Source organism: Melospiza melodia, chromosome 1 (genome assembly GCF_035770615.1).
Source record: "Melospiza melodia melodia isolate bMelMel2 chromosome 1, bMelMel2.pri, whole genome shotgun sequence".
Classification (NCBI taxonomy): domain Eukaryota; kingdom Metazoa; phylum Chordata; class Aves; order Passeriformes; family Passerellidae; genus Melospiza; species Melospiza melodia.
The window spans coordinates 112,676,246-112,703,716 of NC_086194.1; the positions used below are offsets into that span (position 1 = coordinate 112,676,246).

Here is a 27,471-nt window from a genome sequence, read left to right on the forward strand (position 1 = left end):
CGTGGTGAGGGCTGCATCCCGGCCATGGTGAGGGCTGCATCCCGGCCGTGGTGAGGGCTGCATCCCGGCCGTGGTGAGAGCTGCATCCCGGCCATGGTGAGGGCTGCATCCAGGCCGTGGTGAGGGCTGCATCCCGGCCGTGGTGAGGGCTGCATCCCGGCCGTGGTGAGGGCTGCATCCAGGCCGTGGGGAGAGCTGCATCGCGCGGCCACAGCTCCCAGCACATCCCTGGCTGGCACGGCAGCGCCCTGGGGTCTGGGCAAGGCGTGAGGAGAAGCCGTCACCGCGGGCCGAGTGAGGAGCTCCCCTTCTCCTCCGCCGGGATAGGCAGCTTCCACACGTATCTGAAGGCACCGCGTGAACTGCAGCTTAGCCAGCTTATCCTTTTTCATTACAGAATCTGTTAGGTTGGAAAAGACCTCTGAGGTCATGGAGTCCACCCAGGGTGACCCAACACCGCCGTGTCAAGCAGACCATTGGCACGGAGCCACATCCAGTCATGTCCTGAACACCTCCAGGGACAGTGACTCCATCACCTTCCTTTGGCAGCCTATTCCAACACTCAACAACTCATCCCGTGAAGAAATCGCTCCGTGTGCTTTATTTTCCCAGACGACACCCACTGCAGTAGGCGGCCACTCCAACCCAAAGCTTTGACACCTCACAAGAGTCGTGGAGGGTTTTTTTAATTGGCTTTTTTTTTTTTCAAAACTATTTCGGCGACTTTGAACGAGGCCCCATCAGCACACAGTGCGCCCCTTAACAGAAATAGTTTAAAAAAAAAAAAAAAAAAAAAAAAAAAAAAAAGTAAAGAAAAGGAAGAGGAGGGTGAGGAGGCGGTGTCACCAACGGCAGCGCGGTGCGCATGCGCGGCCGGGCGTGCGCCGGCGCACCGGGGGCTGTCAGCGCCTTCCCGAGCAGGGGCGGCCGCGGCCCCGGTGAGTGCCGGCCGCGCGTCCCGCCCTGCCCGCCCGGTCCCTGCCGCTGCCGGCCGATGAGCGCCGCCGCGCCGGCCCCTGCCGGGCTGTCGCGGGTTGTAGGGACCCCGGTCTGGTAGTGGGAAGCCGAGGGGGTGGGGGGCGGGATGGGCCGGGGCGACCCGGGGAGCCCCTCGGGGTGGCGGGGCCGAAGGGGGTGCTGAGGGTTCGTCCTGTCCCGGGGCCGCGGCGGAGGGCGAAGGTGCTCGGGCGTGCCCGCGGGTGGGTCTCCGGCCTTTGCCCGGCACGGACGGGCACCTGCGTCGGTGCGAATGATTCGAGCTGAGGCGCTGCTGCCAGGGAGGAGCCGGGCGGGTCCGGGGCTGCCGCCGCCGCTGCTCGCCCAGCTCTGTTCGGAGGGCTCGCCGCGTTACCCTGCGGGGGCAGGGGCCTCCTCTGCTGAGGGACAGCGGCCTCCCCTGGGAGCCTGCCGCCCCCCTGGCTCGCCTCTGCAGCCTGAGTCCCCAGGATGAGGGTGCGATTGCGGCTGGAACCTTCCCCGGTCGGCTCGGGACGCAGTTTTGTTCACTTCTGCCTCTGTTTTGCGCTGAGGATGTATCTAGTTTTGACTGACAGCTTCTGTATGAGATTGACGTGGCTTCCTAAAGTTTGCCGTTCCTTTTGGGTGCTTCTACAAGAGGCTGTCTGCCTCGACGTGTTAGTTACAGTGTGCTGGCTTCTGATTCTGCTGACGAGGTCTCCTTCATGTGCCTGGGTAGTGGCTGTGTGAGCTAAAGATGTTGTAACTCTGCGGGACGTATTCAGAGTTTTAATAAGGGCAGTAATTCAGGATAAAGCTCCCTGCTGCAGAATACCATTTCTGTAGTAAATTCATATTTAAAAGTATCATTTTCTTTTAATTTTAGATAGAGCCCTTATAGCTTGGAGGTGGATTGAACCAAACGAAACTGGAGTATTCATTCCAAAGCACAAGTGATGGAAGTAGATCTTGCATGTTTAGATGAAGAATAAGAAATCAAACATGGTTTGAGTTAACCAGGCCAGTGGTAAAGAAGGACAGGAGTGTACACTGTAGACATAACTCTGGAATAAGTTCATATGTATGCATGTAATTCTTGAAGCTACTAGAGATACAGAACTTGAGACATAGGCTCTTACAGAGCTCACAGGCAAACCTGGAGTGTTCTTTAGCCATGATAAATTATAAAGTTAGGAATTTTGCTAATGCTCTGCAGAGTCTGGCTGGGATGTAGTTAAGTTTCTTTATAACAGTCTGTGTTTTGGGTTTGTGGCCAAAAGAGTGCTGCTCACACCATAGCAGTGTTTGGCTGTGGCTGAAGGGGGCTTGTACAGTGTGAAAACTTTCTCTTTTGCCTAAGCTGCCCTCCACTCCTCTCAAGCAGGCTGGGGGTGGGCAGAGATTCAGAGGGCACAGTGGGGACATCTGACCCAAACTGGCCAAAGGTAAATTCCCTAGTGTATATCATGCTTAGCAATAAAATATGGGGGTTTTGTTTCCAGGGTAGTGATTATTCAGAGGCTGGCTGGAGTGTTAGTTTGCCTGTGGAGAGTGGTGAGCAATTTTCTTTGCTTCAGTTTTTTTCTTAGGGTTTTTTGGGTGCCCCCAATATTTCCTTCCATTTATCAATTTCACTTGCCCCATGAGTTTTCTTGCTTTTGCTCTTTCAGCAAAAAGAAAGAGCACTTTCTTTTTGCAGTGCACTCTGCACAGATCTTTAGATCACTATACTACTGAGATTAAGTGATGTGGTGGATTTATGAGTGCAGAGTGCTCTGAAAATAGATACCTAATTTCAAGGAATAATATGGGTATGAGAGAGTATAATTTCTAGCTGTGGCAGCAGAACCTAAAATGTTCTGTTTGGTTGCAAGGCTAAAGACATTAAATGTTGGAAGTAATTTGGAAGCAACGAGGAGCTCCAGATAGATTCCTCAGAGGTCTGTGGCCACCATGGTATTGCATTTTTGGTGATGGGATCCTCCCTATTTTCTATTAGTAGCTGATGAAGTTTGAGAGAACAGGTCTGCCTTGATGGACAGCAGATGTTAACTCTGGTTTGCCTGCATGTCTTGGCTTCACTGGAAGTTCTGCTGGAGACTGAGGTGAAATACTTGAGTAATTTTTCCCTACACCCTGATGGACTGGACTGATACTGTGAGAAGAACTGAAAACAAGAGTAGGAAATAAAAAAATTATCCATCAGAAGCCTAAATGGAGGTGCTCTATAGTTAAGTCTCTGTGTTTGGAGCTTCCACTGCCTATGTTTCCCCCCAGTTTTGGTAGCAAAATTGACCTTTTGCTGCACGAGGGCTGTGGTTCTCTTGAGTCCACCCAATTGTAGTTCAGGATGAGTTAGGACTCTTGCTTGGACTTTCTACAAGATTCCATTATGCTTGTCTTAATACCCTTTTAATAGGCCAACCTACCCTTGGATTAATTAGAATTTCTTCTTTTAATGAAGAATTGGTTGCCTTATGGTGGTGGGCTTTTATGGAGGTATTTTGTTTTGGTTTTTTTTTTTTTGGTTTTTTTTTTTAAATTCAAACTTAGAGCAAGGTAAATGCAAAACAACAATGAAAAACATTGCAGGGGAACTAATGAGACTGAGTTAAGTGCCTTTAAATGCAGTTCTTATAGAACTGCAGTTGCTTCTCTTTAGAATGTGCTTTAATGATGCTTCTGTCAAGTTTCGCTGCTTTTATTGCTGAAGTTAATTCTCCAGTTGTTGACTTTGAAGTCTCACATAGCCATCAAACGAAAAAAAGTGGGCTTTTAAAAACTGTTTTATTTCTTTTCAGTCCTGTTAAGTAATGAAGGCACTCTGAGGTCCCAATCAGCCATGGAGGAAACGGATAGGGAAGCAGTTGCAACAGCTGTTCAGAGAGTAGCAGGAATGCTCCAGCGTCCTGATCAGCTGGATAAAGTGGAACAGTATCGCAGGAGGGAAGCTCGCAAGAAGGCTTCAGTAGAAGCTCGACTCAAGGTACAAAGCTGGATAAACCTGAGTGTCTGTGGTGTATCATAAGTGTACTTTCTTTTTTTTCCCTTCTGTTTTTTTGATTGTTTTTATTTATTTTTAATCTGCATTTCAGCCAGATGGATATTTTTAAACCAGGGACTTCAGTTTTTACTTTGTGTCCAAACTGGAAAATCTGTGTCCTGAAAGTAATGCAGGCTAACATTATACATCTTACTAATGTTTTATTCAAGCATTTCAAGTACTCTTAGGTCCTGTACCTTCTGCAGTTTATTCATGGACAGCTACCCTGCTGTGTATGTAGCTTGTCAGCAAGCAAGCCTGTGTCTTCGTGACTGAATACTGAGCTTGTAACAAAAAATTGATGATTGCACATGAAAAAGGATCAGTCAGTTACCCCTCTGACTTTTACATGGGTTTAGGGAAGATAGCTAAAATACATCACATTTTTGTCTCTTGTGGAAGTGACCCCATGATTTTGCTCCTCCTTGCATGTGTACTTGTGAGTGGTTGCACATTCACACATATTAGCTTGATGTAGGAGTATGGTTATCCAGTGTTTATTGTCTATATCTTGCTGAGTTTTGTGTTTTCTTCCTTCACTGGTATTTGCCAATAGTCATTTTAGACCACTGTATTCAGCAAGTGGAGTAGTCTTAGAAAAGTGTTTTGGGAAACATTTTCTCAGGTTGAAGTTGTTGGTATACACTGTATCTAATCTTATATTCCACTTAGTTTATCTTATAGCTATTTAACGGCTATTCCTTTGAGGGAGTCTGTATAAAATAAAAGAAAACCAGTTTTCTTGCACAGCGAAAAATTTTGGTATTTATATATAACATGCTATTTATATATAGCAAATTATGTGTTGATTTTTGTAGCATAGAAACAGAAATTTTTCTGATGACTTGGACTGGGCTTTTCAGATTTAAGTCAGGAAGCATATAGAGTCTATTAATAATAGATCAGCTGTTCAGTTACTGTGATCTATTTGTAATATATGAGCACAGTCATTTGCCTGGCTGCTTCTATGGACAGTCGTGGCTAAACTTTGTAAGTCTTGTGAATGCCTAAATCCACTTTATAGCTATTTTCCCTGTTGTTTGCCTTAAGTTAGTTCAGTCATCCATAGGTGGTTGGAAATACCTGTTCCAAAAATAAGTTCAATACCCCTTAATCCTCTCAGGATTCATTCCTGATAAAGGTGCTGGTTAGTGATGCAATGGACAGCAGTGCTGATTTTCCCATGAGAATTACTCTAATGGAAGGGAGCATGGAGAGGATGTAGGAAATACTCTTGCTGTGGATTTAAACTGTGTCTGTGTGTGGTGTGGAAGATGGGGAGACAAACATTAGGATCAACATCAGAGGAGTTGCTGACTTCTCAGACTGAATTGATTACTGCTTCATCTGAGTGAATCAACACATGGGAAATCTTTTAGTGTGAACATGTTAGGTGCTTCTTCCTTCTTGCTGCCATGTTTGTCATCATTTTCTTCAGGTGAATCTAAACATCCTCTCCAAATCTTCTCCTGTGTATTTAGTTATGTCCATTTCTTATATCCCTCACTGCATTTCTTCCCATGTAACATAAATTCTTAGAGGAAGATCTCCTTTAAAACATATCAAACTCATCAGTTTTGTGTATGAGACTGATGGCACTCAGTGAAGCAGTATTTTTGGGGTTTGGTAGCAGAACTCTGAAAGAATATGTGGAAGAGCACCAGGTAGCATTGTAGACTGGTGCTTTTGGTTCTGTAGTCCAGAATGTAGAAGAGCTGCTTGAAATCTCTTTCAGAGCCTGTAAAATTATAATTGTTGGCAGCCATTTTTGTTTGTGCTTTTACTCAATCTGTGGAAGAATTTCTCTGTGAAGAAACTCTGATTAAATACACATATCCTAGGGAAGTTTCTAGGTTGTGGATGTTCCAGAATACAAACATACGTGACTCCTCTCCCTTTTCATTCTTAGCTGCTATGCAATTGTGGATTTGAGCCATAGGGAGACCAGGAAGCCAGGATTCATGTTGAAAGAAACATGAAAAGAGAAGTTTTGAGCCCTTTTCCCAGGATGGCTTAGTTTTCTTTTTGTTTCTTTAATACAGTGATGGTCAGTCCAATCAAAGATGAATGTGCATTCTAGGAAGCAGAGTCTAGGCTGGGACATGCTTTGTTCTCTGCCCCATCCCCTGGCCCTAGCTGACTATTTGAAGACAAACTGAGCATGGATGGATGTCTGTTTTTAGAATTTTCCATGTCCATTTGGGTCAGAGACTGAGATCCCTGACTGTTTCAGTTCAACCTTATCAAGTTTCTGCAAAAGATAAATAGGCAAAAATTTGAATATGTAATACTTGGAAGATCTGCCTCAGAAAAAGTTATCAAAGCAAAAATATTGAACATTTAATAATCATGTGATTTTTAAAATACTTTATGGTCAGCTGCAGAAGATTGTATTTGAGTATTCTAATTATCTCAGTTCCTGTAGAGGAAAAATGTGTTAATGCAGCAGTTCTATAGATAGAAACAGTATAAAAATGCCTTACTACTGCTTAATTGTGCTGAGTCTGCCAGGGAAATACATTTTCATCCATAAAATCAGCATGTCATAATTTGAAAGTACATTAATAATCATAGTTTAAAAACCACTGCATTTTTCTTGCACTTTCCCAGTACATTTAAAACACAGTAAATGTTGTTTGCAGTTACCAGGATTTCCTTTTTGGCTTCTAGTGTCCGACGACAAGTTCCAAAACTATCCAAGCTTTTGGGCCTTAAAAGTCTGGCAAAAAATGTGTTTTGAGCTTAGGAAAACGATTAATGCCTCATTTTCTTTACTGATTGCCTCAAGCTCCCAAGTTATGCAGCTGAGTTTTCACTGATAGCTTGCTTGTCTTTTTGAAGCCTGTTATTTCTAGTTGCATTTTCCACTCCTCTGATTTCACCTTCATCACATCTTTTTAAAACTATGTATCTAAAAAATGTGCTGTGGATGTGATCTGATTTCTTTCACTCAGATATGTGCTATAATGCATTTTCTGTACAGTGTCTGGACACCTGAATGATGTTCAGGCCCAACAGCCTCTTTGAAGAGTCATTATTTCAAGTGTCACTTGTCACAAGACATCCATATCCATCACCTGCCTTTATGCCAGAATAATCTAGTAGTTGTGTTGTTGGTCTGGTCATTGATGTTTCACAGCATGAAAATTATATTCAGTTTGGGGTTTTGTGGTTTGTTTTGACTGAATTGCTTTAGGGGTTTCTTTTGCCTCCAGGAGCTTTTGGAGTTTTTTTAAGAACGTTTCAGAATTAAGTTTGGGCTTTTTTAGAACATTTTCTGTTGCAAGTGAGAATTTGTAATTGCATTAGTAAAATGCTTTTGAGAATCCGTACATACCAAACATTTTGATGAAACATCAACTTTCTTTGATATTCCCCTTTGAAATCAATTTATGAAGGAGATGCAGAGAAGTCTCATTCCTTTGATCCTGGTTTAATATAGATTACAAAGTTTACAGTCCATCTCCCTAAGCTCCTGTGTTAGTTTGTGGGTGGACTAATTGTATCTAGGTCCTTCAAAACTGGATACAGCTTCAGAACTTCAAAAATATAGTATGTGGGCACACACAACATTTTGCATGCTTCTAGTCAATTATCATATTTGTTTTCTTTCTTTTCTGCTGCAAATGTTAGATACCGAAATGAAAATTAAATCTTGAGAAATGTTGAAAATATGAAACTTATGAAGAATAATATGGGCTCTCTTTGTCTTTTTATATTTAAGGCAGCAATACAGTCACAGTTAGATGGAGTACGAACAGGTTTAAGCCAACTTCACAATGCACTGAATGATGTGAAGGACATTCAGCAGTCTTTGATAGATGTCAATAAGGACTGGAGACAGAGCATCAACACTATAGAAAACCTCAAGGATGTTAAGGATGCTGTAGTGCAACACAGCCAATTGGCAGCTGCTGTAGAAAATCTCAAGAATATATTTTCAGGTAATTTACTGTTCTTTATATAATCCATCACATACTGAAACCAATGTGGTGCTAACAGCTGTAAGGTTGTCAAGTAATGTTGAGAGCTTTAAACTTCACTGGAAATAAAGAGTTAAGGAAGAATGACTTACACAGCACATACAGGGAAGTAACTGGTAAACATTTCATATAGATGAAGATTAATGTGCTGTAGGAACTTCTAGTCTGGCCATCACACACAACTCACAAAGAAATTTCTTGCAAGCAATCAGTAGCTGGGATAATATGTTTAGTATAAAAGACTGAAATATGGAAGCAACAAATACAGAAAGAATATTTGTAATGTTCTGGTGTGTTGCCACCTGGGCTGGACACCTACAGTGAGCCTGTTGGGTACAAATAGTATGAAATTATTTTAGGAGGGAAAAAGATTTTGTACCACTGTACATCTGTGAGGGTTTGCAAAATGAAATAAGATTAATGTAATAAAATGGACACTGTAAAGAAAGAAAATGTGATTACCTGTGTCACTTTGTGTGCCTGTGATGGAATGTACACTGCATTCCACCTTGAGTCATGGTGAATTCCTTGCCAGGACTTCTTTACTTATAAATAATTTTAAGTATCTTACCTCTGTAAGAGGGACTAAACCTATCAGACTAATTTGATTTTATTTAAACAGAATTTTCTCTCCTTATATCTTCTGATACTAATACACAAAGTGTACCTATAAAGCAAAATTGCTTCCCAGCCGTACCAGGTTGATTAATTTACTGTATGTACGTAACCTCTACAGTATCAGATACAATGTGCAACTTAAAGAAAAGTGTTTACATGTCTAGCAATTAAAAACAAGGAACAGCAGAATTATGCATGTTCCAATGTGGAGCTGTTTTGGTGGTGTTGTTTTACACAGATGATTGCATCTGAGACAATAAACCTTTTGAGGCTTTCTGAGAGGTTTTTAGTATGAAGCATCTCCTCCTGGAGCTGTTAAACAGTATAGTTGTTCTGCTCAGAGATGATCAAATGTTTTATAAACAAAGTGGTTTTTATCATGATTGAAAAGACATTTACACACAATCATTAGAACTTTTTGTGAGCTGCCAGTTTTATCGCTTGCTGCCTTTTTCGCAGTCACAAATTTTTCTGATGAGATTTTTCAGTTATTCCCCCACAGGATCCTAATCTTCTTCTGTAGGGTTCCTCAAACACTGAGAAATAATAAAGACAAAAGATCTTCTAAATATTTTAGCAGCATAGGTAATTATCCCTAGCTTTTATTTGTGCCTTAAGCAGGCAAAAACTGTCCACGAAGGAGGTAAAAACTTGGCATTTGTTTGGTTTATGCAGCCTCAGGCTCAACAAAGTGAGTGACTTTTATGTAATGCATAAGAAGGCCAGCACTGCAGTTTGTTTCATAGACTTTCCAGGATTCATTTATTTATTTTTTGGCATCAAGAGGGAAAGAGAAAACTCTGTTGGCACTGTGATCTTTGTTTAGACACTGATCAAAAATGGACATGTAACATTTACTAACAATTTTTGAGTAATTCAAAATTATTTCCTTCAAAATATCTAAAAGTAATTACTACAGCCATTCTCCAGCTTTTTTCCTAGTCCTTTTATTGTCTTTTATTAATTGTTTGTATTTTGCTAGCAGCGTTGTACTGTATGTGATTTTTCTTTGTCTTTCAGTTCCAGAGATAGTCAGGGAGACCCACGACCTGATTGAGCGAGGGGAACTCCTGCAGGCTCACCGGAAACTGATGGATTTGGAGTGTTCTCGGGATGACCTGATGTATGAGCAGTACCGCATGGACAGCAAAAACACACACGACATGAACCTCATCCACACATACTTTGGGGATATGCAGAAACTGTCTGAGGAATTGGCCAAGCAGCTTTGGATGGTGGTTCAAAGATCTCTTGTTACAGTGCGTCGAGATCCAACCTTGCTTGTCTCTGTTGTGAGGATAATTGAGAGGGAGGAGAAAATTGACAGGCGCATGTTAGACAGGAAAAAACAGACTGGATTCATACCTCCTGGCAGACCAAAGAAGTGGAAAGAAAAGATGTTCAATATTTTGGAGAGAACTGTGAGCACACGGATTGAAGGCACTCAGGCAGACACCAGAGAATCTGACAAAATGTGGCTTGTGCGGCATCTCGAAATCATCCGTAAATACGTCCTTGATGACCTGCTCGTGGCCAAGACCCTGCTGGATCAGTGCTTTCCTCCACATTATGACATTTTCAACAGGTTGCTAAACATGTACCATCAAGCTTTGGCCACCCGAATGCAGGAACTTGCTGCAGAGGATCTGGAAGCAAATGAGATCGTTAGCCTTCTAAGCTGGGTTTTGAATACGTACACCAGGTAAGGCCCCCTTATCCTTTCTGTTAGCAATAGGAGGAATGCAAAGAGGAGACATGCAAAACACAATTTGTGCTGGTATTTGCTTATCTATTAACATCCAATAAGATAAAACAGAAAAAGGATAATATCAAACTATCAAGTTCTTTACTATTCATTACACACTTCCTGGAAATTGCTCGTTAAAACTAGATTGTGTTTTATAGTTTTGAGTAGCTTAAAATTTTAATGCAGTTAAAGCCTGCAGGAAGCTGCCATCACCTCGTATTTCTGTACCAGTCTGGTGAAATGTTGGGAGGAACAGGAGACTGAGAGCTCATGTGTGAAACAAAATGTTTGTTGTGGCCACAGCCCCGGAAGATCTGTATGATTATTAACTTTCTATTGTTCTCTTCTACAGGGGGTGGGACTGCTTCAGTTGCCTCATTACTGTTAAATGGAAAGAATGTGGTAACTTCCTTTAGAAGTTTTCTCTCAAAACTGTGTGATGATTTTTTTTATTTTGAATAATTTCTGCTTACAAGTTGTTTTCTATGACAGTCTTATGCTTATTTTATTTGACTTGTCTGATTTGTTGGGGATAACTTAAGCATTCTGGAGGGTTTGTTGGTTTTTTTTTTCATTTTCCAGGTAGAAACAGCTCAAATGGCAACTCTTTAGTTTTTGCTGGCATGTAGTTACTAGAGCAACTGATTTGTTTGGGAAAAAGTGCTGCTAGCCTTTCTGTGGCTCATGACTGTAATCCTGTTCTGAATAGCTGGCACTGACCCAGGCTCTGTGCTGTGTGTACTTTTGATGTCTTCAATTGTTCAGTACCACTAATGCAACAAATGGAAACACTCGGTGGGTTTAGAGCGTAGTGCCATAAAGCACATAGGCAGGAGATAATGCTGTTCTGGGGAGTTCTCATAATCAGCTTTCAGGTTTGTGTTCAACTCTGTGCTTTACTCTACACTGCAGAGTCCTCCTGGTTTTTTCTCCCTGCAAGGAAGAATCAGGAGCACCCACTTGTGCATACTTAGATACCCATGCAGGGTATAAGAGGGATGCAGCCACTAATAAGCAGCTGAGTTAATTGGCCTTTTCTTCTTTTGAAGGCCAGAGGAATAACTCTACAGCAATGAAAATCAGAGATGTGAGTCCTTCTCATGCAGAGCCTTGGCAGAAATCCTGCTCTCAGGCTCTTTATTTGTGTCCTGGGGCTTATGTTCCAGTAAGGCAATTCTTGGTCCTAAATTTGCCCTTCCACCTTCCCTCAGAAAGCAGAGTAGATTGTTACTGAGTTAGACAATTCAGAACTAAAGCTCTAAATCTGTGTGTTCCAGCAGTGGAAGGGCAAAGGGAGGGAGCAAAGCCAGTGTTACTTCTATTTACAAAGCAAACAAACCTTGCTAAGCAAGTCATGTGGCTCATAGCACCTGGTGGCTGAGCCTTGTGAAGAAAGGGAAACAGTGAGAGGAGTAGACACCCTACAGGATATCTGAGAATGCTCTTCTCCCTGAATAACAGTGGGATGGAAATTAGAGGAAGTACCTTGAAGGAAAAAATTAAGGCTTTGACTTTCTCTCTTCTCTGAAAAAAAGCCCAAGAGGGCAGTACAGGAATTATATTCCTCCCTGTTACAATAAAAGGTTATAAATAGGATGATAATTACTGGAAAAGTAATTTCCCAGAGAAGTTGTGGATGCCCCATCCCTGGAAGTGTTAAGGCCACCTGGTCTAGGGGTGGCATGCAGCTCATGGCAGGCAGGTTGGAACTAGATGGTCTTTAAGGTCCAACCCAAACTATTTTCTGTGATCCTGTGAGAATTTGAGAATTAGCCACTGGGTATTGGGAGTGCACAGTGGGAGAAGAAATCAGCTCAGGTTTCTGAGTGAACAAGTTAAGTTCTCAGCAGGGATATTTGTAGAGCTTATCAGATCACAGTTCCTGGACATCTTTTAACAATACAATAAATGATTCTCCATAGGGGTATGTTTATAATAAACTAGGAAGGAGAATGGTATCATGAGAACTCTGAATAATAGAGGGAAAATATAAATTTGTATTGTATTTGCATACTGAAGCTGCACTTCAAAACCAAATGAGAGAGTACTGACTGAAAAAAAGCATTGAGGTTTTATGTGATGAATTCCTGTATGGAATTTTTTTCAGTATTTACAACATAGGAGTTACAAAAGAATCAATGGGGGTTTCTTTATCAGAGCATGTCTGCATGAAAGCTGTTTTGAGAAATATATTCAATTTACAGCTCAGAAATAAAGTGATGCTGCATGTGGAATAATAGTTTTTAATACTTGAGTGGGAGTTTTATTGTGCTAGGTGGGTTTCTCTTCCATGTTTAAGCCCTTGAGAGTTCTGGAAACATACTCTTGTTATTAAATCTGTGCTGGGTTGGGACCGTGACTCCAGTCTGTGTTTGAGGAAAATTATAATTCTTGTAAGATCCTGATGCTCATTTTCATAGCATCATTTTATGAGATACTGATCAAGTGTTGACAAAACTGCTGTGATATCACCAGGATTGCTACAGACAGTGTCAGCAATGTTCACTGTAAGGAACTGAAGGAATACTACTGTACATATAGCTGGATGCTGTCTCTGGACCCAGTATCTCTTTCCACCAATAGAGCAGGACTGGTGGCAGAATAGAAGCTTTCTAAAATTCTACTTTCCAAATTATAATCAAGTTGAAATTTCAAACATAATTGTATTAATTTTTTCTTGAAGGTAAATAACTTCCCAACACTTAGAAGTGTTGTGCCATTTGGAAGAGGGTTGTCTGTCACTTCTTTTCCCCTTGGCACTTGGTTGTGACAAACAGGAAAGAGAAATTATGTATAGGAAGAATATTTATGTTGTGGGCTAAAGATTGTAGAAGCTTTTGGTCCTTGTTTTGGGGTTTCAGGGGATGTGCTTTGAGAAAAGGTTTGTCTCTGTGGCCTTTTGAACAGGGATAATGGTGTACAATGAGGCTAGCAATGTTTTCTAACATGGCACAGTGCCATAAACAGCTTCTCACCTTTCCTCTGAATCAACCTAGAGCAGGTCCTGCTATTACGTGTGTTCTTTCTGTAAACAGCAACAGAATGGAATTCAGTTTTCTGAATAGACTGAGCCACTTAAAATAATTTCAACCTCTTTTCTTACAAGCCAAGAAGATGCTATTAGTGTAGGATGTTCAGTCACAGTAGCTTTTATGGCTTCAAATACAAGAATTTTGGTATTTTAAGTTGATAACTGTAGTGGTTTTTTGCAGTACTTTGGGATTTATGTTTTCCAGGAAGTGGAAGCAACTCTGTGCTGACTCCCTGCATGCACCCAGAGAACAACTTCAATTTGCAGAACTATCAAACTGGACACTTGCTTAGGAATTTAGGTTGCCATTTGTTTTTATAGCGGCCTCTGCAAATACAGAATTTGTGGTTTGCTTCTGAAAAGCACACTATAAATGGAATGTGAAGCAATTTATGTTATTATGATTGAATATATTTCCATCAGCTGTTAATAAAGCACTCTCTGAAGAGTGTGGGTTTGACTTATTGATTTGTTTGAGCATGAAATATTAGGAGTTCTTGCTATGTTGTGCTTTGGCATAGCTTTGGGGATTTTTTGATTACACAAGCCAGTCATTTTATGATCTTATATAGATGCAAAATATCACTGTAAAGTATTAATTTTGTATAATCCATGTCAAAATATTTTGCTGTAGTTTCTTTTAAATCCTATAAAATCAAGAACTTTTCTTTGCAAGCAATTGCTCTTATACAGTACCCATGAAGTGCACCTTTGATTTGTCTTGAAAGATGTTCTTCCTCTTAGATTAGCCATATTCTTTGCCAAGACAGGAAACATAGGTAGCTTTTCTTTTAATATATTTTAATTTTTACATGGATGTGATACAAGTACCAAAACAAGCTCTTTTGAGAATCTGAGGACAGTAATTCATACTTGTCACTGATCTTTACTGTTCTAAAATTCAAAATGTATGAATTGTCTTTCATCACCTCTGAAATTTAAAAGATACGTAAAAGTGTCCCCTACAAAGAGCCCACAGGCTGAAGCAGTTGGCTTTCATTTAGTTTCAAGTAATCGTTACTTCTTGTACATAAAAGTCAGGAATGCATGGATAAGTTGTATATTTAAATGTCTGTAATACTTTTTGTTATATCCTGGGTTGTAGCTTTTACAGTCTGTTCTTTCATTCATATAGTTTTATTTACATTTCTTGTAAATGCACTGATTGTTGCACTTGCTATTAAAACTCTTTGAAATGTGTAGGTACTGAAAAAATTGTGCTTTACACTGAACATACAGAAGAAGTTGTATAATTTTTTAGTTTTTAACTTTTAATCTCATTTTTCTTTATTAATCTGCAATTTTTTGGTTTTATTTTTCTTTTTTCATTCAGTGCAGAGATGATGGGAAATTCAGAACTGTCTCCTGAAGTGGATGTAAATTCTCTGGATGCTCTCATTTCACAAAATGTGGTAGACCAGCTTCTCAGCAAGTATATGTCAACACTCACTGTGAGTAATAACAGTGCAAAGGCACATTTAGATGAGTTTATATCTTCATTAGTACCTCACTGCTGCTCCTCCATCAGAGAAAACTGTGACAAATGTGAATCTAACACTATCACTTTTATGAAAATGCTCATATCCTATGTGTAAGTTTCTTTATAAAGCCATAATCAGATGATTTTATATATGTAAATCATAACATTTCATGTAGTAGTTATGTTCTACAGACTATTAATAATAATTTATTAGGAAGGAAGGAATTCCAGTCTTCATATGCTTAAATTCATAGTGCTGGTATGTTAGCACTTAAAAATACACTGTAGGCTGTTTGGTCCCTGTGGTAGCTGCATCAACATTTGATACAGATGGGATCTTTTAAGGTAATCAGGATGTTCATGTTTGCCAGTTTGATTCTTTTAACAGCCTTTTTCCTTTCATGCCTGTTAACTGCATGAGCATAATTTCCTTTTGTGGATGCCATTTCAAGTGTATCTTAAATATCAAGGCACTGCTTCTTTGTTACCCCAAGAGCCACTAGAAACTGGTGAATTTCGTGGCAAAGCAGGCATTATGTGATTGTCAGATCCACTAATTGCCTCTAAGAGTGGTTATTTGTGTAGTTGTAACTTTGGATTTGCTGTTCTTAAATTATCCAATGAATTCCTACTTCTTCTAACTTTAGGAGCTCTGCCAAGCAGAGGAGGGAAATTTTTGTGCTTCTTTGGATGCGTCAGCTACTAAAATGTGTCCAGCAACAGCAACTACTTGGACTTTATACTCTTCACAATAATATGAACCAACCTTGTAATGACTCAGGGAGGTTGTCAGTAGAGGCTCTGCTTCCCATTAGCTTTATTAGGACTTTTTTGCAAGGTTATTTTTTCTGCCCTTATCTTTGGGGCAAAAAGCACATTGGTTTGTTTTCTCAAGCTACTTTTGCCTTGACTCAGAAAGTGCCTTTGAATTAATTTTGTCCTCAGTTAGCATGAAAAAATACACCTATATTGTTTTTTTAGAATTGTTCTTCTTTACCTACTGAAAAATAGTATGTATAGAATGTTGTTTTATTTTATTTCTAGAATATAAATAAAACAAAGTTGCCACTCTGTTTAACAGAGCGGCAGCTTTCTTTTTGCTGGTTTTGATTTTTGGCTGTATCTTTCTTTTAAAGCAGAAAATACTGAAACTGCCTATTTGTTTCACTTCTACCTTATTTCTTTTGATGTTGTTTAAAAGTGGTTTTAAACAAAATATAACTAGTTCTGAAAAGTGTAACTAGTTCATGAAAACTTGAATGCTAATAGATTTTAACAGATTTCTAGCATATTATTTTTCCAGTCGCCTTAGCTTGAAAGAAAGTCCTTGTAAATGCTGATCTTGAGGTGAAAAAAGTTCCCTGGGCTGCTGGCTTAAAAGATTGTCATGCAAGTCATATCTCATTAGAGCAATTCCATGCTTATGAGGAAGAAAGGTAGTGCATTGTTTCACACAATTGAAGAGGGTACTGTATGGACTCTTATGACCGTTCTGTTTGTGTCTACTGGTGATGTGTAATTTTGCATGGTGGGGCACAGTAATGTACCTGTGACTTGTTGGAAAGAGGTATGAACATTTATATTACTACAGGGTTTAAGCAAATGTGAACAAAGCAGAAAAGAGGCAGAAATCATCAACAAGCAAGACAGAATTCAAAGAATCCAATTATATATTTAGCAAACATGCTGGTCTTTACTGTTGTGAATAGGTCTGTGATATGTGTCATGCAGAAAACTGGCTCAGTCTCCTTCTAAACCCAGTTTTCCTTAATGTCTGTGTGCTGTACAGTGTGCTGGGCAGATGGGAGGAGAGCCAGCCATTGTATCCGTCACTGTGTTCTGCAGCACTTGTGTTCCAAGAAACACAGCCCATTTAATCTAATCCTGGGGTTTTGTACCCAGCAGTAATGAGCACCAGTTTCCTAAAACCTAGGTGTAAAAGGAAATACAGGCAGATATGTGCAATTTTTCCTACATCAAGTATTACTCTTGTTTTTTCAGCTCGGGAAAAATTCAGGGGTTTTTAGATGTTAAAGCCTGAGCCTTAATAAATTCTTCCAAAATTAGTAAACATGTTGATTCTGACAAACTGACCTACCCTTTGTGTTAGGAGCACTCCCCTTCCAAAATGTGCTGAAACTTCAAACTACATCACTTGTGTTCCAGTACTAACCTTTGTCTTAGTCAATGCAAATTTGAATTTGTCTGTTACCTGTGTCCTGTAGGAATGGCAGGAGTGGTCAGCATTATCAGTTACAATGCCACTCTTCATTATGGAAATGACTGCTATTCTAGATATTGTAGCAGAGGGTTTAGTTGTGTGTTAAATTAAATCTTTTCTTTCTCTTGTTTGCTTTATTAAATGAAGTCTAACATCATTGGCTGGCTGCGAAAAGCGCTGGAGACAGATAAAAAAGACTGGATAAAAGAAACTGAACCAGAAGCAGATCAAGATGGTTACTATCAGACTACACTCCCAGCTATTGTTTTTCAGGTATAAGACAACTTGGTTATTCTAGAAAATCTACAGAAGCAGTACATGGATTTGGAGGAATGGAGGGGATGCCAAACTTTCTAGAATACTGTTGTTTCTGTGTGTTTTGAAGTATAGTGGGTTTTTTTCCCTGTAGAGCTGTTAGTTGAAGGGATTGTTTCTTTGAAGGTTTTTGTTTACATTTTTTACTTCAGTGCTTAAAGACATAGTTCTTTTTTTCTGTGTAGATTAGAAACATATGTGTAGTTGATATTTGTATTTAGTGAGCTGTTTTTACTTAGGTCTCTTGATGTGAAGCTGTAATATAAGCCCACCAGATGACATGAGACTTAATAGGACAGTTTTTGTTAATACAGTGCTGTTTGTTTATATGGTGCTGAGGTAGGCATATATGTGTTACTATAAATTATTCATTACATACAAGCACCTTAATAATAGAATAAAAAGTTCCACTGAAGGCTGAAACTGTTGCTGTTTTAAACACTACTTCAGTTAACATGAATGCCTGTCCAAATTGAAACCAGAAAAGATAAGGTGCTTTATAAAAATCCTTTAAAAAATATCCAAACCTGCACCACCATCAAAACTTTCCACTACCAACCCTATTGTTGGTAATGGAAAGTTTTGAAAGTGATCTTTATCAACCAGTAAAATGTCAGCTTATTATGCTCACTTTCTAATTATTCTTTATAAATATTGTGTTAGGTACCTTCAATGAAAGATAGGTTATCTCTTCTTCCTGCATTTGTTTCCCACTGTATTTTTTTCCTACTTTATGCCAGGATTTTTGCTACATTCCTTCACATTTGCATTTGTGCCAAGGTTTACCTCATCTAATCGTTTTCAGAATGTGTGTGATGTCAAAGAACTGGTGGCTTATTATTGGCTAGTGTCATGCTGAGAAGGACTGCAGTGCTTAGGTGCATGTAGTAGTGGAATTTTCAAAATCATCTTAGCATAGAAACAGCTCATGTTTCCACCTGGCTTTGTATCCTTTCTTTCTAGTTTGCCTCCTGTCAAACATAGTTGCCTGTAAGTCACCTGGATCATGTACCTGCTTGTGTTTTTAAAGTTTAGAGGCTCCTTTACTTCACTGTTCAGTGTGAGCTCACTGCTTTCATATATGGGAGAAACAAAGGAATTTGAGTTTTAGTGTTATTCACTACGAACTGCAGGAGCTGACCCTGGAACTTTGATACACAGTAAAGCCAAAGCACTACTGAATTAAAGAGATTAAGTACTGTTTTGCTGAATTAAGAATGCAGCTGTTCTCAGCATCAGGAGAACACTGCAGCATGCATTAATAGTTGCCAGTAATATATTAATTACACTTGTGAAAATAGTGGCTTTTGGTTTGGTCAGTGGGCTTATCTGGGGAAAAAAACCAACAAAAAGCATCTGTAGAGCTGATGCTAGTAGAAGACTTCAGGAGTCCAAGATAGGAGTTCTGTCTTTACCACTGATAAAAGCCTCTCTTTATAATTAATTATTAATTTAACTATTTTTGTCTTAGATGTTTGAGCAGAATCTTCAGGTGGCTGCTCAGATAAATGAAGATTTGAAAACAAAGGTACTCATTCTATGTCTTCAGCAAATGAATTCATTTCTAACCAGGTAACATAATGTTTAAAATACAAATGCTTTATCCTACCTCAGTCTCTCTTTGTTCCTACAGTTCCAATACTTGTGTTTTTTTGTTTGGATGTTTCTTTATTGCTTTGTCTTTCTCCTGTTGCATTCATGCAAACCAGGCTTTTCTCCTCTTTCCTTTCTTCCCTTCCCCAGTTTCACTGCAGAAGTTCTTCTGTGCTGGTGCGTGGCACTTACAGTTCCTGTCTGCAAACGGCTCTTAATTTTTTGAGTCAGTTCTGCTTTCTTTTATATCTCAAATTTATACCTCTTTCTCTAAAGGAAGAGAGAAAACACCTCCTTGGCTGGATTCTGCACAGAACAGAAGGACTAAATATCACACAAGCAACACACTCTTTATAAAATACTTTTAAATCCCTGACAGACTCTTGTGAAACATTTGGTCCTATGGGTGTATTTGCGTTCTTCCAGACTTGATTTCTGTCTGTTTAATGCCATTCCGTTTATGTGTTACAGGTACAAAGATGAAGCACAATTCTATAAAGAAGATCATCTTAAAAATCGTCAGTATCCTCAGTGCTATGTTCAGTACATGATTGCAGTCATCAACAACTGTCAAACCTTCAAGTAAGTCTGCATGTCTTGCAGTACTGTGAGAAGAACAGCTGTTGATATTTCAGCTGTAATACTACCTCCTCCCAGAACCTACTGTTCTGTATGCAAAGCGAGTTCAGTTAAGTAGTAGTTAACTGAATAAACTTAATAGTAAACTTAATCGTAAACTAATCAGTAGTTTAGCTGACTAAACAAAGGCAGCAAGTTTGAAGGTAGTGCTGTTTTGAGAGGCAGGTATTTTGATTGCTTTTGCCTTTGGCAAGTCAAGCCATTACCTCTCACCAGTGAAATACCACGTGTTATCCCAAGAATTTCATTGCCACAGAAACATTTATCTTCAGCTTACAGATTTTTAAAAGGTAATTTCAGTTAGTTTGTCTGGGTCCTGCCATCTTTTCTCACCTTCAAGGCCACCTGTGATCAAGGTGGACTGAACTAGATAAAAGTAAAGGCAGAACCTTCTGTGAAGGTGTATCAGAATGTGGCTCATGTTTCAGTGGTGAGCAATCCAACTTCCTGTTCTTCTATATGTGCTGCCACTTGCAGGTCTACTCAGCATCAGCAATTTGCTACCAACACACATGTAGTCTACACTGACCACTCCAAAATCGTGCTGGAGAATAAATAAAGGCTTCCAAAGCAAGTAGCAGACATTGTTTCCCCTTGCAAAAATAACTGTCCTGTGTCTTTTTCCATGTATGTACTCCAAAAATTTAATAGTAGTGCAATTTTGCATCAGTGAGTGACGAAAACCCTTTTTTTTTTGCCCTGTCCCAGAGAATCCATCATCAGTCTGAAAAGAAAATACTTGAAAAGTGACATGGAGGACACCTTGTCAATCAGTCATGCAAACATGGATGCAACTTTAGACATCATTGCTAAAGAAGGCTGCTCTAGCCTGCTAGATGAAGTCTTCATGGATTTAGAGGTTAGAACTTGTCTCCTCAAAAAATCCAGAAGTATTATTTACAAAGAAAAAAATAATTCAGAATGAAGTAGTTGTGGAGCCTTTTGCTGAATATATAAAATATGTGTTTTTTATATATGGGCTAGCAAAGGGTCAATAAACATTAGTATTGTTCTTCACTGGTATAGTTTGCATGTAGGAGACTGGAAGGTTGCTTTATTAGGTTTCATGGGATGACTTAAGGCAAGTGCTTTGTATATAATTAATATTTTCTAGCAGATGTACTTAATTCTTACAACTCAACATAAGACTATTTGGGAAACTGCTGCTGATATTAAGTTGTTATTGCAGGTACAGTTCATCTGTAATTAATATGTTTAATTGATTCTAACAGTGGGCCCCTTTCTGTCTGGTAGATTTCCATGCTTAGAAATTCTAGCTTCTTGTTAGAATGCCTCAGGGAAAAAATTACTACTTGAAAGAAATTGGGAGTATGGGGAGGGAAACAGGGCAATTAGAGAAACAGCAGGAAATGGTGAAGAGAGATGCTCTGGGACTTAATAGATTTGTAATAAAATTTTGAATATAAATACCTTGAGTGGCTCACATGAGGAAGGATGTGGGAGAAGCATAGTTTAGAAATTGACAAAACTTAAAATTGTCTCACATTTTTTAGTAACTGCACTGATCTGATGAAACTGTCAAAAACCTCATCTGATCTCTTCTTTGTCACCTTCCCAGCCCCATCTGAATGAGCTGATGACGAAGAAGTGGCTGATGGGGTCTAATGCAGTGGGCACTATCTGTGTCACTGTAGAGGATTATTTCAATGACTTTGCAAGAATTAAAAAGCCTTACAAAAAGGTAGGTGCAAAATTCTCAGTGATACTGTGCAAATGTACTCTGAGGATCATGTTGATTTGGAATTTCTGAACACCACATGGAATTCAGAACTGAAATGCAGAAATTGGAATTGATTCATTACTGGAAAGGAAAAAATGTTCATCATCACACTGCAGAAATCTGAATCTACTGTTTTTTGTTCACAGGTATATAACACTGTCAGAGATCTAAGTTGTAGTATTTAGTCCAGGAAACTTCTTGGCATGTTACTAGATATTTTTACTACTTTACTTTTCTACCTCTCCTCAGAAGTTTGTACTCAGATAAAATTAGCTCTTCTGAAACTGGTTTTCCTGGTATGTAATTACTTTTTTTTTAATAAAAGCACATCAAGTAATTCCTAGTTTTAATATATATAATGAAGCATAGTGAATTTGGTGCCATAAGGGTTAACAGATGCACAGTGCACGTTTAAAGTGGTCTTACAGTAGTAAATGTGCTAGGTTAGGATTTTTTTCCCCTCTCATCTGCCAAAGGATATCTGAATTTCTCTATTGATGGAAACGAGTACAATAATATGGAAAATTAAAGGCAGGTTCATGTAATAAGACAGTGTTAGATGATTGTCTAACACTTAGGAACCCAGCAGAAGCTGGCAAGATTTAGGTGACATCTTTGAAGCTCTTAGAAGGGCTTAAAAGATAGAATAAATGTATGATTTGGAGACTTTCTTACCTTAATTCTCAAAGTAATAATTAAACTGCTCAGAGCTTCTGTGATGACCTTTTAACCTTCAGTATTTGCAGATTCTAGAGGCCTTATTATATAAGTATATGTACTTACAGTCCAGAAAAAGTGCACAAAACGGGTTAGGTCAGTCTCAGAATTAGTCTATATCCATGGAACAGCTTTCTTTTCCAGATTTAGTTTGTTACTGTGAGGTACGAGTGCTTGGCATGAGTTTTGAGGTGTTAATACCAATCTCTGGAATCACATATGTTTCATTGTGTAGCATTTATTGCCACCTTGTGGGGAAGAAGCTTACAAGCAGATTCTTTGGCATTCAACATGCCTACTTTTCCACTGTCTCCCAGCACAAAAAAAATCTCCCATAAAAGATGCCATATGTTCTAGCACAGGCTGGACCACACTTTTGTTTCCCTGATTTGTCATGGGATTTTTTCAGGTTTTAATGTTTTGAAAGTACACTTTTTAAAAGCCACATGAACAGAGCACCACAAAGAAGACTGTAGCCCAATGAGAAGAAGGGAAGGACACACCTCTGTAACAGAAGAAATCTGGATCTAAGGCATTCATTCTGCTTTGCTGTTTTCCTTGTGTGTAACTTAAATGCTCTACCATACCACTATTGGTTCTTGTGGAGTGTTCTCAGTTGTAGTGGAGCTGTTCCTCAGTTCCTCTCCAGCAGGATGGGCCACACATTTCAGCCCCCCACAGTCTGTTTTGTGCAGTTCATTTTCCTTTGTGTAACTGGCATCAATTCCACCAACGCAAGAAGCCATCCCTGAGCAACCACCTAACTCTGGTATTTCTGCAAGCTCCTGAGAGCAGAACCTAAAATTGCATTTTCTGTGTTCTAGATGAGGGCTGTGACTTCCAGTACTTTGCAATCTGTTGTTTTCTCCCTTTTTTCTTTTCCCCCCCTTTTTCTCTCTTTCCTGAAACGTTTTATTCAAATTTTGACTGAAGAACATGTTTCAATAACAACTTAAAACTAGAGTTTCATCATACTACTAATAAAGCATGATTAAAAGTTTGTGACTACCTGTTATGCCAGCTTTTTCTTAATCATAAGTAACTTTGCCACCAGGCTTAAGGGGAAGAAAAAACACCTGAGTACTTACGGGATTTAAGGACTCTGCTTACATTCCTGTTGAAAAATAAGCATGTGAAGGTTTTGGGGTTTGAGTTTTGTTCTTTATTTTCAGACCTCAGCATTACTCTTGCACCAATACCAGATGCTTCATCCAGGTACCAGTAGATATTTCCCATAAAAAGAGAAGTGCAGAACAACAAATCAGTCAAGGAAAATCTGAGAACGTGATTGTTCTTTGGTGCTCCTCAAAAAACTCCGACATGTTATTAGAGATATCTTGGGTTTGTTGCTCCTCGGCTCATCATTAGAGAAGGAGAGATTTTCGTTTCTGTTAGCACTGTGAAAATCTAAAACCACTCAATCTATATTAGCAAAAGATGTATACTGGTGTTTAAGTGCATATGCACAGTTCAAAGCCTAAAAATAATGGCTGCATCTGCAGGTATCTCTGGCATAACCCACCAGCTTTTCCATTTCTTCCAGACAATGACTCTGGAGGCCCATCGGCGAGTGGTTGTGGAATACATCAGAGCCATCATGCTGAAACGTATATCTTTCAAGAATGCAGAAGAGAGAAAAGAGGGTGCAGAAAGAATGATCAAAGAAGCAGAACAGTTCAGATTTTTATTTAAGAAGCTTGCAGCTGTAAGTGTTTGCTTTGGGTAGTGCTGTTAAGCTGGTAATTTACAATAACCACACATGTTTATTGTTTGGGGGAAATGGCTAGAGTTAAATCTCCATCTCTCCAAAGTGTGGAGTGACTTGGGAATATCAAAGATGCCAGCTGAGGGCACAGATGGAGATTCTGAACACACAAGCCAGCTGCTAAAAGTCCTGAGCACCAGTTTCTACTGCTTTGTGTATATACAGCTCTCTGCAGCTGAATATTTGAATGGCCTCTGAGAGATAGGTGCCCTGAATTCATAGTAGCAAGTGAAAGGAAAAAAGAATTTAAAAAAAAAAAAAAAATCTATCTTTGCTTTTCCTGGCCAGAAGAAAGGCACCAAACAGATGCTATTACTTATTACCTAAGGAGCATGAGTGTGTTCATTTGGATCAATAAAACGAGTATGTTGACCCCATTTAAAGACCAGTAGAAATAGAAAGGACGGGCTAAAAAAGGTATTTGAAAATCAATGTACAAGACAGGCCTAAAAGTTTTAAGTGCATAAGGAACAGGGATCTTAGAAAGCTTCTAGTGCCATGAGATGACAAAATGCAAAAATAATACACAGAAGGAGAAAGCCTGAAAAACTGGAGTAATTGATGGAAGAGGTTGTGGAATAAAGGAAATAAACCACACCTGATTGGCAAAACAAGATGACCTTGAATTAGATTACTAAAACAGTCCGGAGTTTAAATAGATACAGTTCAATCAGTCAATTCCTGAAAGCTGCTTTGGTGGCCAGATGACTTGAAGGAATCTAACAGAGGGCCAGCTTTGAAGCAATGTTTCAGAAGAGATCTGGCTTTCATGTCAGTTATTCCAAATGTTAACGCTCATAATTACCCGAAGCTGAAGACTAGAATGTGTCACCATGTGGATAAATACAACATAGTGTTTGTAAGACACTACTTTCTTCACTGACAGTCTCAGAGTAGGTCTCTGAATGAAGAACAGAGAGAGAAAAGGATTATGGTGACAATTCACAAATATTTGGGTTTTTTAATGTCTGAAAATTTAGCTTTTTGGGAGATTCAAGGGTGTTGTCAGACAAAATATTAATTAAAGGATTATTTGTAGATTTGAGGAGTATTGCTATTGTTTTGGGAGATTTTTAATGGTTTTTGTTTACTTTTGCAGGGCTCTGGAGAGGACACTGAAGGACTCTGTGACATCATTGAAGCCATTGCAGAGGTTATCAAGCTGACTGATCCTTCACTGCTCTATCTGGAAGTTTCAACTTTAGTCAGTAAATACCCAGATATCAGGTAATTCTTTTTGCCTTCAGGATAGATAGATAGATAGATAGATAGATAGATAGATAGATAGATAGATAGATAGATAGATAGATAGATAGATAGATAGATAGAGAGCTGGACTAGAAGTTACAACTACTTAAGTACTGCAGAGGAATGCTAAAAATACTTCAGCTCTGTGTGTTGGGAGGATAAAATAGTTATTAGAGTCCTAAAAGCAGCCAAAACGGTGCTCTATATTGAGCAGGAAAAACCAGTTCTGAGTAGAGATCTGATTAAGGATAAAAAAGTACCTGAAACTGAGTGAAAGGACTGCCAATTAAGTGCTGGTTTTGACAAAATCTTTCTTGTGCAAAGCCTCCTAATGCCAGTTTTTCCCATTTCCTTTGGCAGGGATGACCACATTGCAGCTTTGCTGACAGTGAGAGGCGATGCCAGCAGAGATATGAAGCAGACTATCATTGAAACTTTGGATCAAGGTCCAAGCCAACCCAATCCAAACTATGTGCCAATTTTTAAAGAAATTACAGTTCCTACTCTCACTGTGCCAAAACTTCTGAAGTAATTGACAACTCTGTGTTTGTGTGTCATTACTGCTCTGGGATCGACGGGTTTGAAATATTTGTGGGCAAATTTGGCAACGCTGTTTTGAGTGAAGTTCAATATACATTGATACTTGCTTGGCACATTTCTTTCTGAAGACTTGGACGTGAGCAAATGCAAGATACCGGAAAGGAAGATTAAAGGTCATGTTTGAAGAACAAAGCTTTTAATGGCATGGTTTGTTTTTTTTTTTTTACTGACCCGTTTGTCACAGCTGGTTTTGCTGTCAGCAAACACATTTTTCTTGTGGAATATGTTTGCACAATGCACTGCAATGCTATATAAAGATATTTATACCAAAACCTGCAGAGCTGTATTAGTGCTGGATATACTAACATACATCACTTACAATGCCTAAGCAGACTCCTTTAGAACTGTCTTTATATGGCACTGCATTCAGTGTTAATGTCAATCCACTTTCACATTATATTTTGTGTATGTACTTACTTTGGTGTAAAATAGTTTATTGCAGAAAACTTAATTATGAAATCAGTTTCCTGACTTAAAGGACTGATTGAAATTGCTACAGTGCAATTTGATTATAAGTTGAATAAATAAATAAAGACATAAGGTACAATTTTTTTCACTGATTCACTAAAAACAGCACATAAAGCACACCAGTTCAATAAAATGTTAAACCATTTCTATGTTCAGCTATGATTCTTTGCATCCTTGCAGATTTACAGAGCATGTAAATCTTTTCTGTTGTTTTAAGTGTGAATAAAAATTGGATTTAATAGTTTTCTGAAAACACAAGCTACTGGGTTTTATTTCCACTGTATTTTCAGATTAATCTAATTATCAAGTAAATAGTTGTGGATTTAAAATTCCTTGATGAAGGATACATTTAAGGCATTATCTCTTAGTAACTGACCAGAGCTGTCAGAGGTAAGCACAAGGAAAACATGTACCTACATTGTTTTAATTCAACATTCTGGAGTTTGTGTACCTAACACCTTTGGCTACACAGGCCTTGTGCCATTCCAGCCCTGTCCCCAGCTCCTCTGTACCCCAGAATAGCTGTGCACAGGTCAGTAGATCTGAGACTGTGACTTTCTGCAGTGACAGGGCCAGTGTGTCCCCAGAGATGGTTAGGTAGAGCATCATCTTGGTATCGCTGTGCCTGAGGGATTTCAGCGTGGGAGCTCCTTGGGTCCCATGGAGTCCAGAATTGCCTGGAAATTGTAGGTACAGGGAGGGGAACTTCACTGTTTTTTAGAGGTGTGAAAAACGCCAGTCACTTGTTTTTAAAATTTTAAAAGTTTAATAGTAATAAAATGGTTATAAAAATAGTAGCACAATTAGAGTAATAACAATTTGGACAAATTTAATTAGGACAATAAGAGACAATAAAAACAAAGAGTTATGGACGTCCGGGTACCTTTTTCTGGGCATCACAGGCCTGAAAAAGGACCCCCGTTAACAAAGGATTAACCCTTAAGAACAATAGCATATTCATACACTTCATATTCATACACTTCATACATGATGCATAAATTCCATTCAAACAACGGATTTTGTCTGGTCATTGTCAACTTCTTCCTTCTAATCCTAACAGTGCCTTCAAGGTGGGAAGAAGTTTCTTCTGATAAGAAGGCAATAAATTCGTTTCCCTGAAAGATTTAGGTGTCCTGTGGCTGCTATCTGGTGCAAGTGCCTCATTCCTTTCTTTAAAAAAACCCCACTAACACAGTTCTTATTTTAAAAAATTTTATAACCTAAAACTATATTTAACACAGTACTTAAGAGAATGAATACGGCATTTCTTTCTAACACAACACATATAACATTCATTTCAGTATT

The 27,471-nt window shown here is 39.2% G+C and overlaps 1 protein-coding gene across 2 annotated transcripts; it reads left to right on the forward strand.

Moving 5' to 3' along the window:
• Positions 1-873: 873 nt before the first annotated feature.
• EXOC3 (exocyst complex component 3) lies at positions 874-26,424 on the forward strand. 2 transcript variants are annotated; one of them, XM_063164547.1, is made up of 13 exons: positions 874-938; positions 3,759-3,943; positions 7,725-7,944; positions 9,622-10,303; positions 14,713-14,830; positions 17,228-17,353; positions 18,867-18,967; positions 19,460-19,570; positions 20,336-20,486; positions 21,207-21,329; positions 23,629-23,790; positions 24,950-25,077; positions 25,459-26,424. In XM_063164547.1, exons 2-13 carry the CDS (start codon positions 3,800-3,802, stop codon positions 25,628-25,630), a joined length of 2,238 nt encoding a protein of 745 aa, XP_063020617.1. In that variant the 5' UTR covers positions 874-938; positions 3,759-3,799; the 3' UTR covers positions 25,631-26,424. The 2 variants fall into 2 exon arrangements, with proteins under 2 accessions (XP_063020617.1, XP_063020628.1); XM_063164558.1 differs by lacking the exons at positions 874-938; positions 7,725-7,944 and having other exon boundaries at positions 3,804-3,943.
• The last annotated feature ends 1,047 nt before the right edge of the window (positions 26,425-27,471 follow it).

Coding starts and splice junctions, on each gene's coding strand:
- EXOC3 (XM_063164547.1), top strand. CDS start 3,800: ATGGAGGAAACGGATAGGGAAGCAGTTGCAACAGCTGTTCAGAGAGTA. Junction 17,354..18,866: donor TCCCAGCTATTGTTTTTCAG/GTATAAGACAAC, acceptor TTTTTGTCTTAG/ATGTTTGAGCAGAATCTTCA. Junction 18,968..19,459: donor ATGAATTCATTTCTAACCAG/GTAACATAATGT, acceptor TATGTGTTACAG/GTACAAAGATGAAGCACAAT.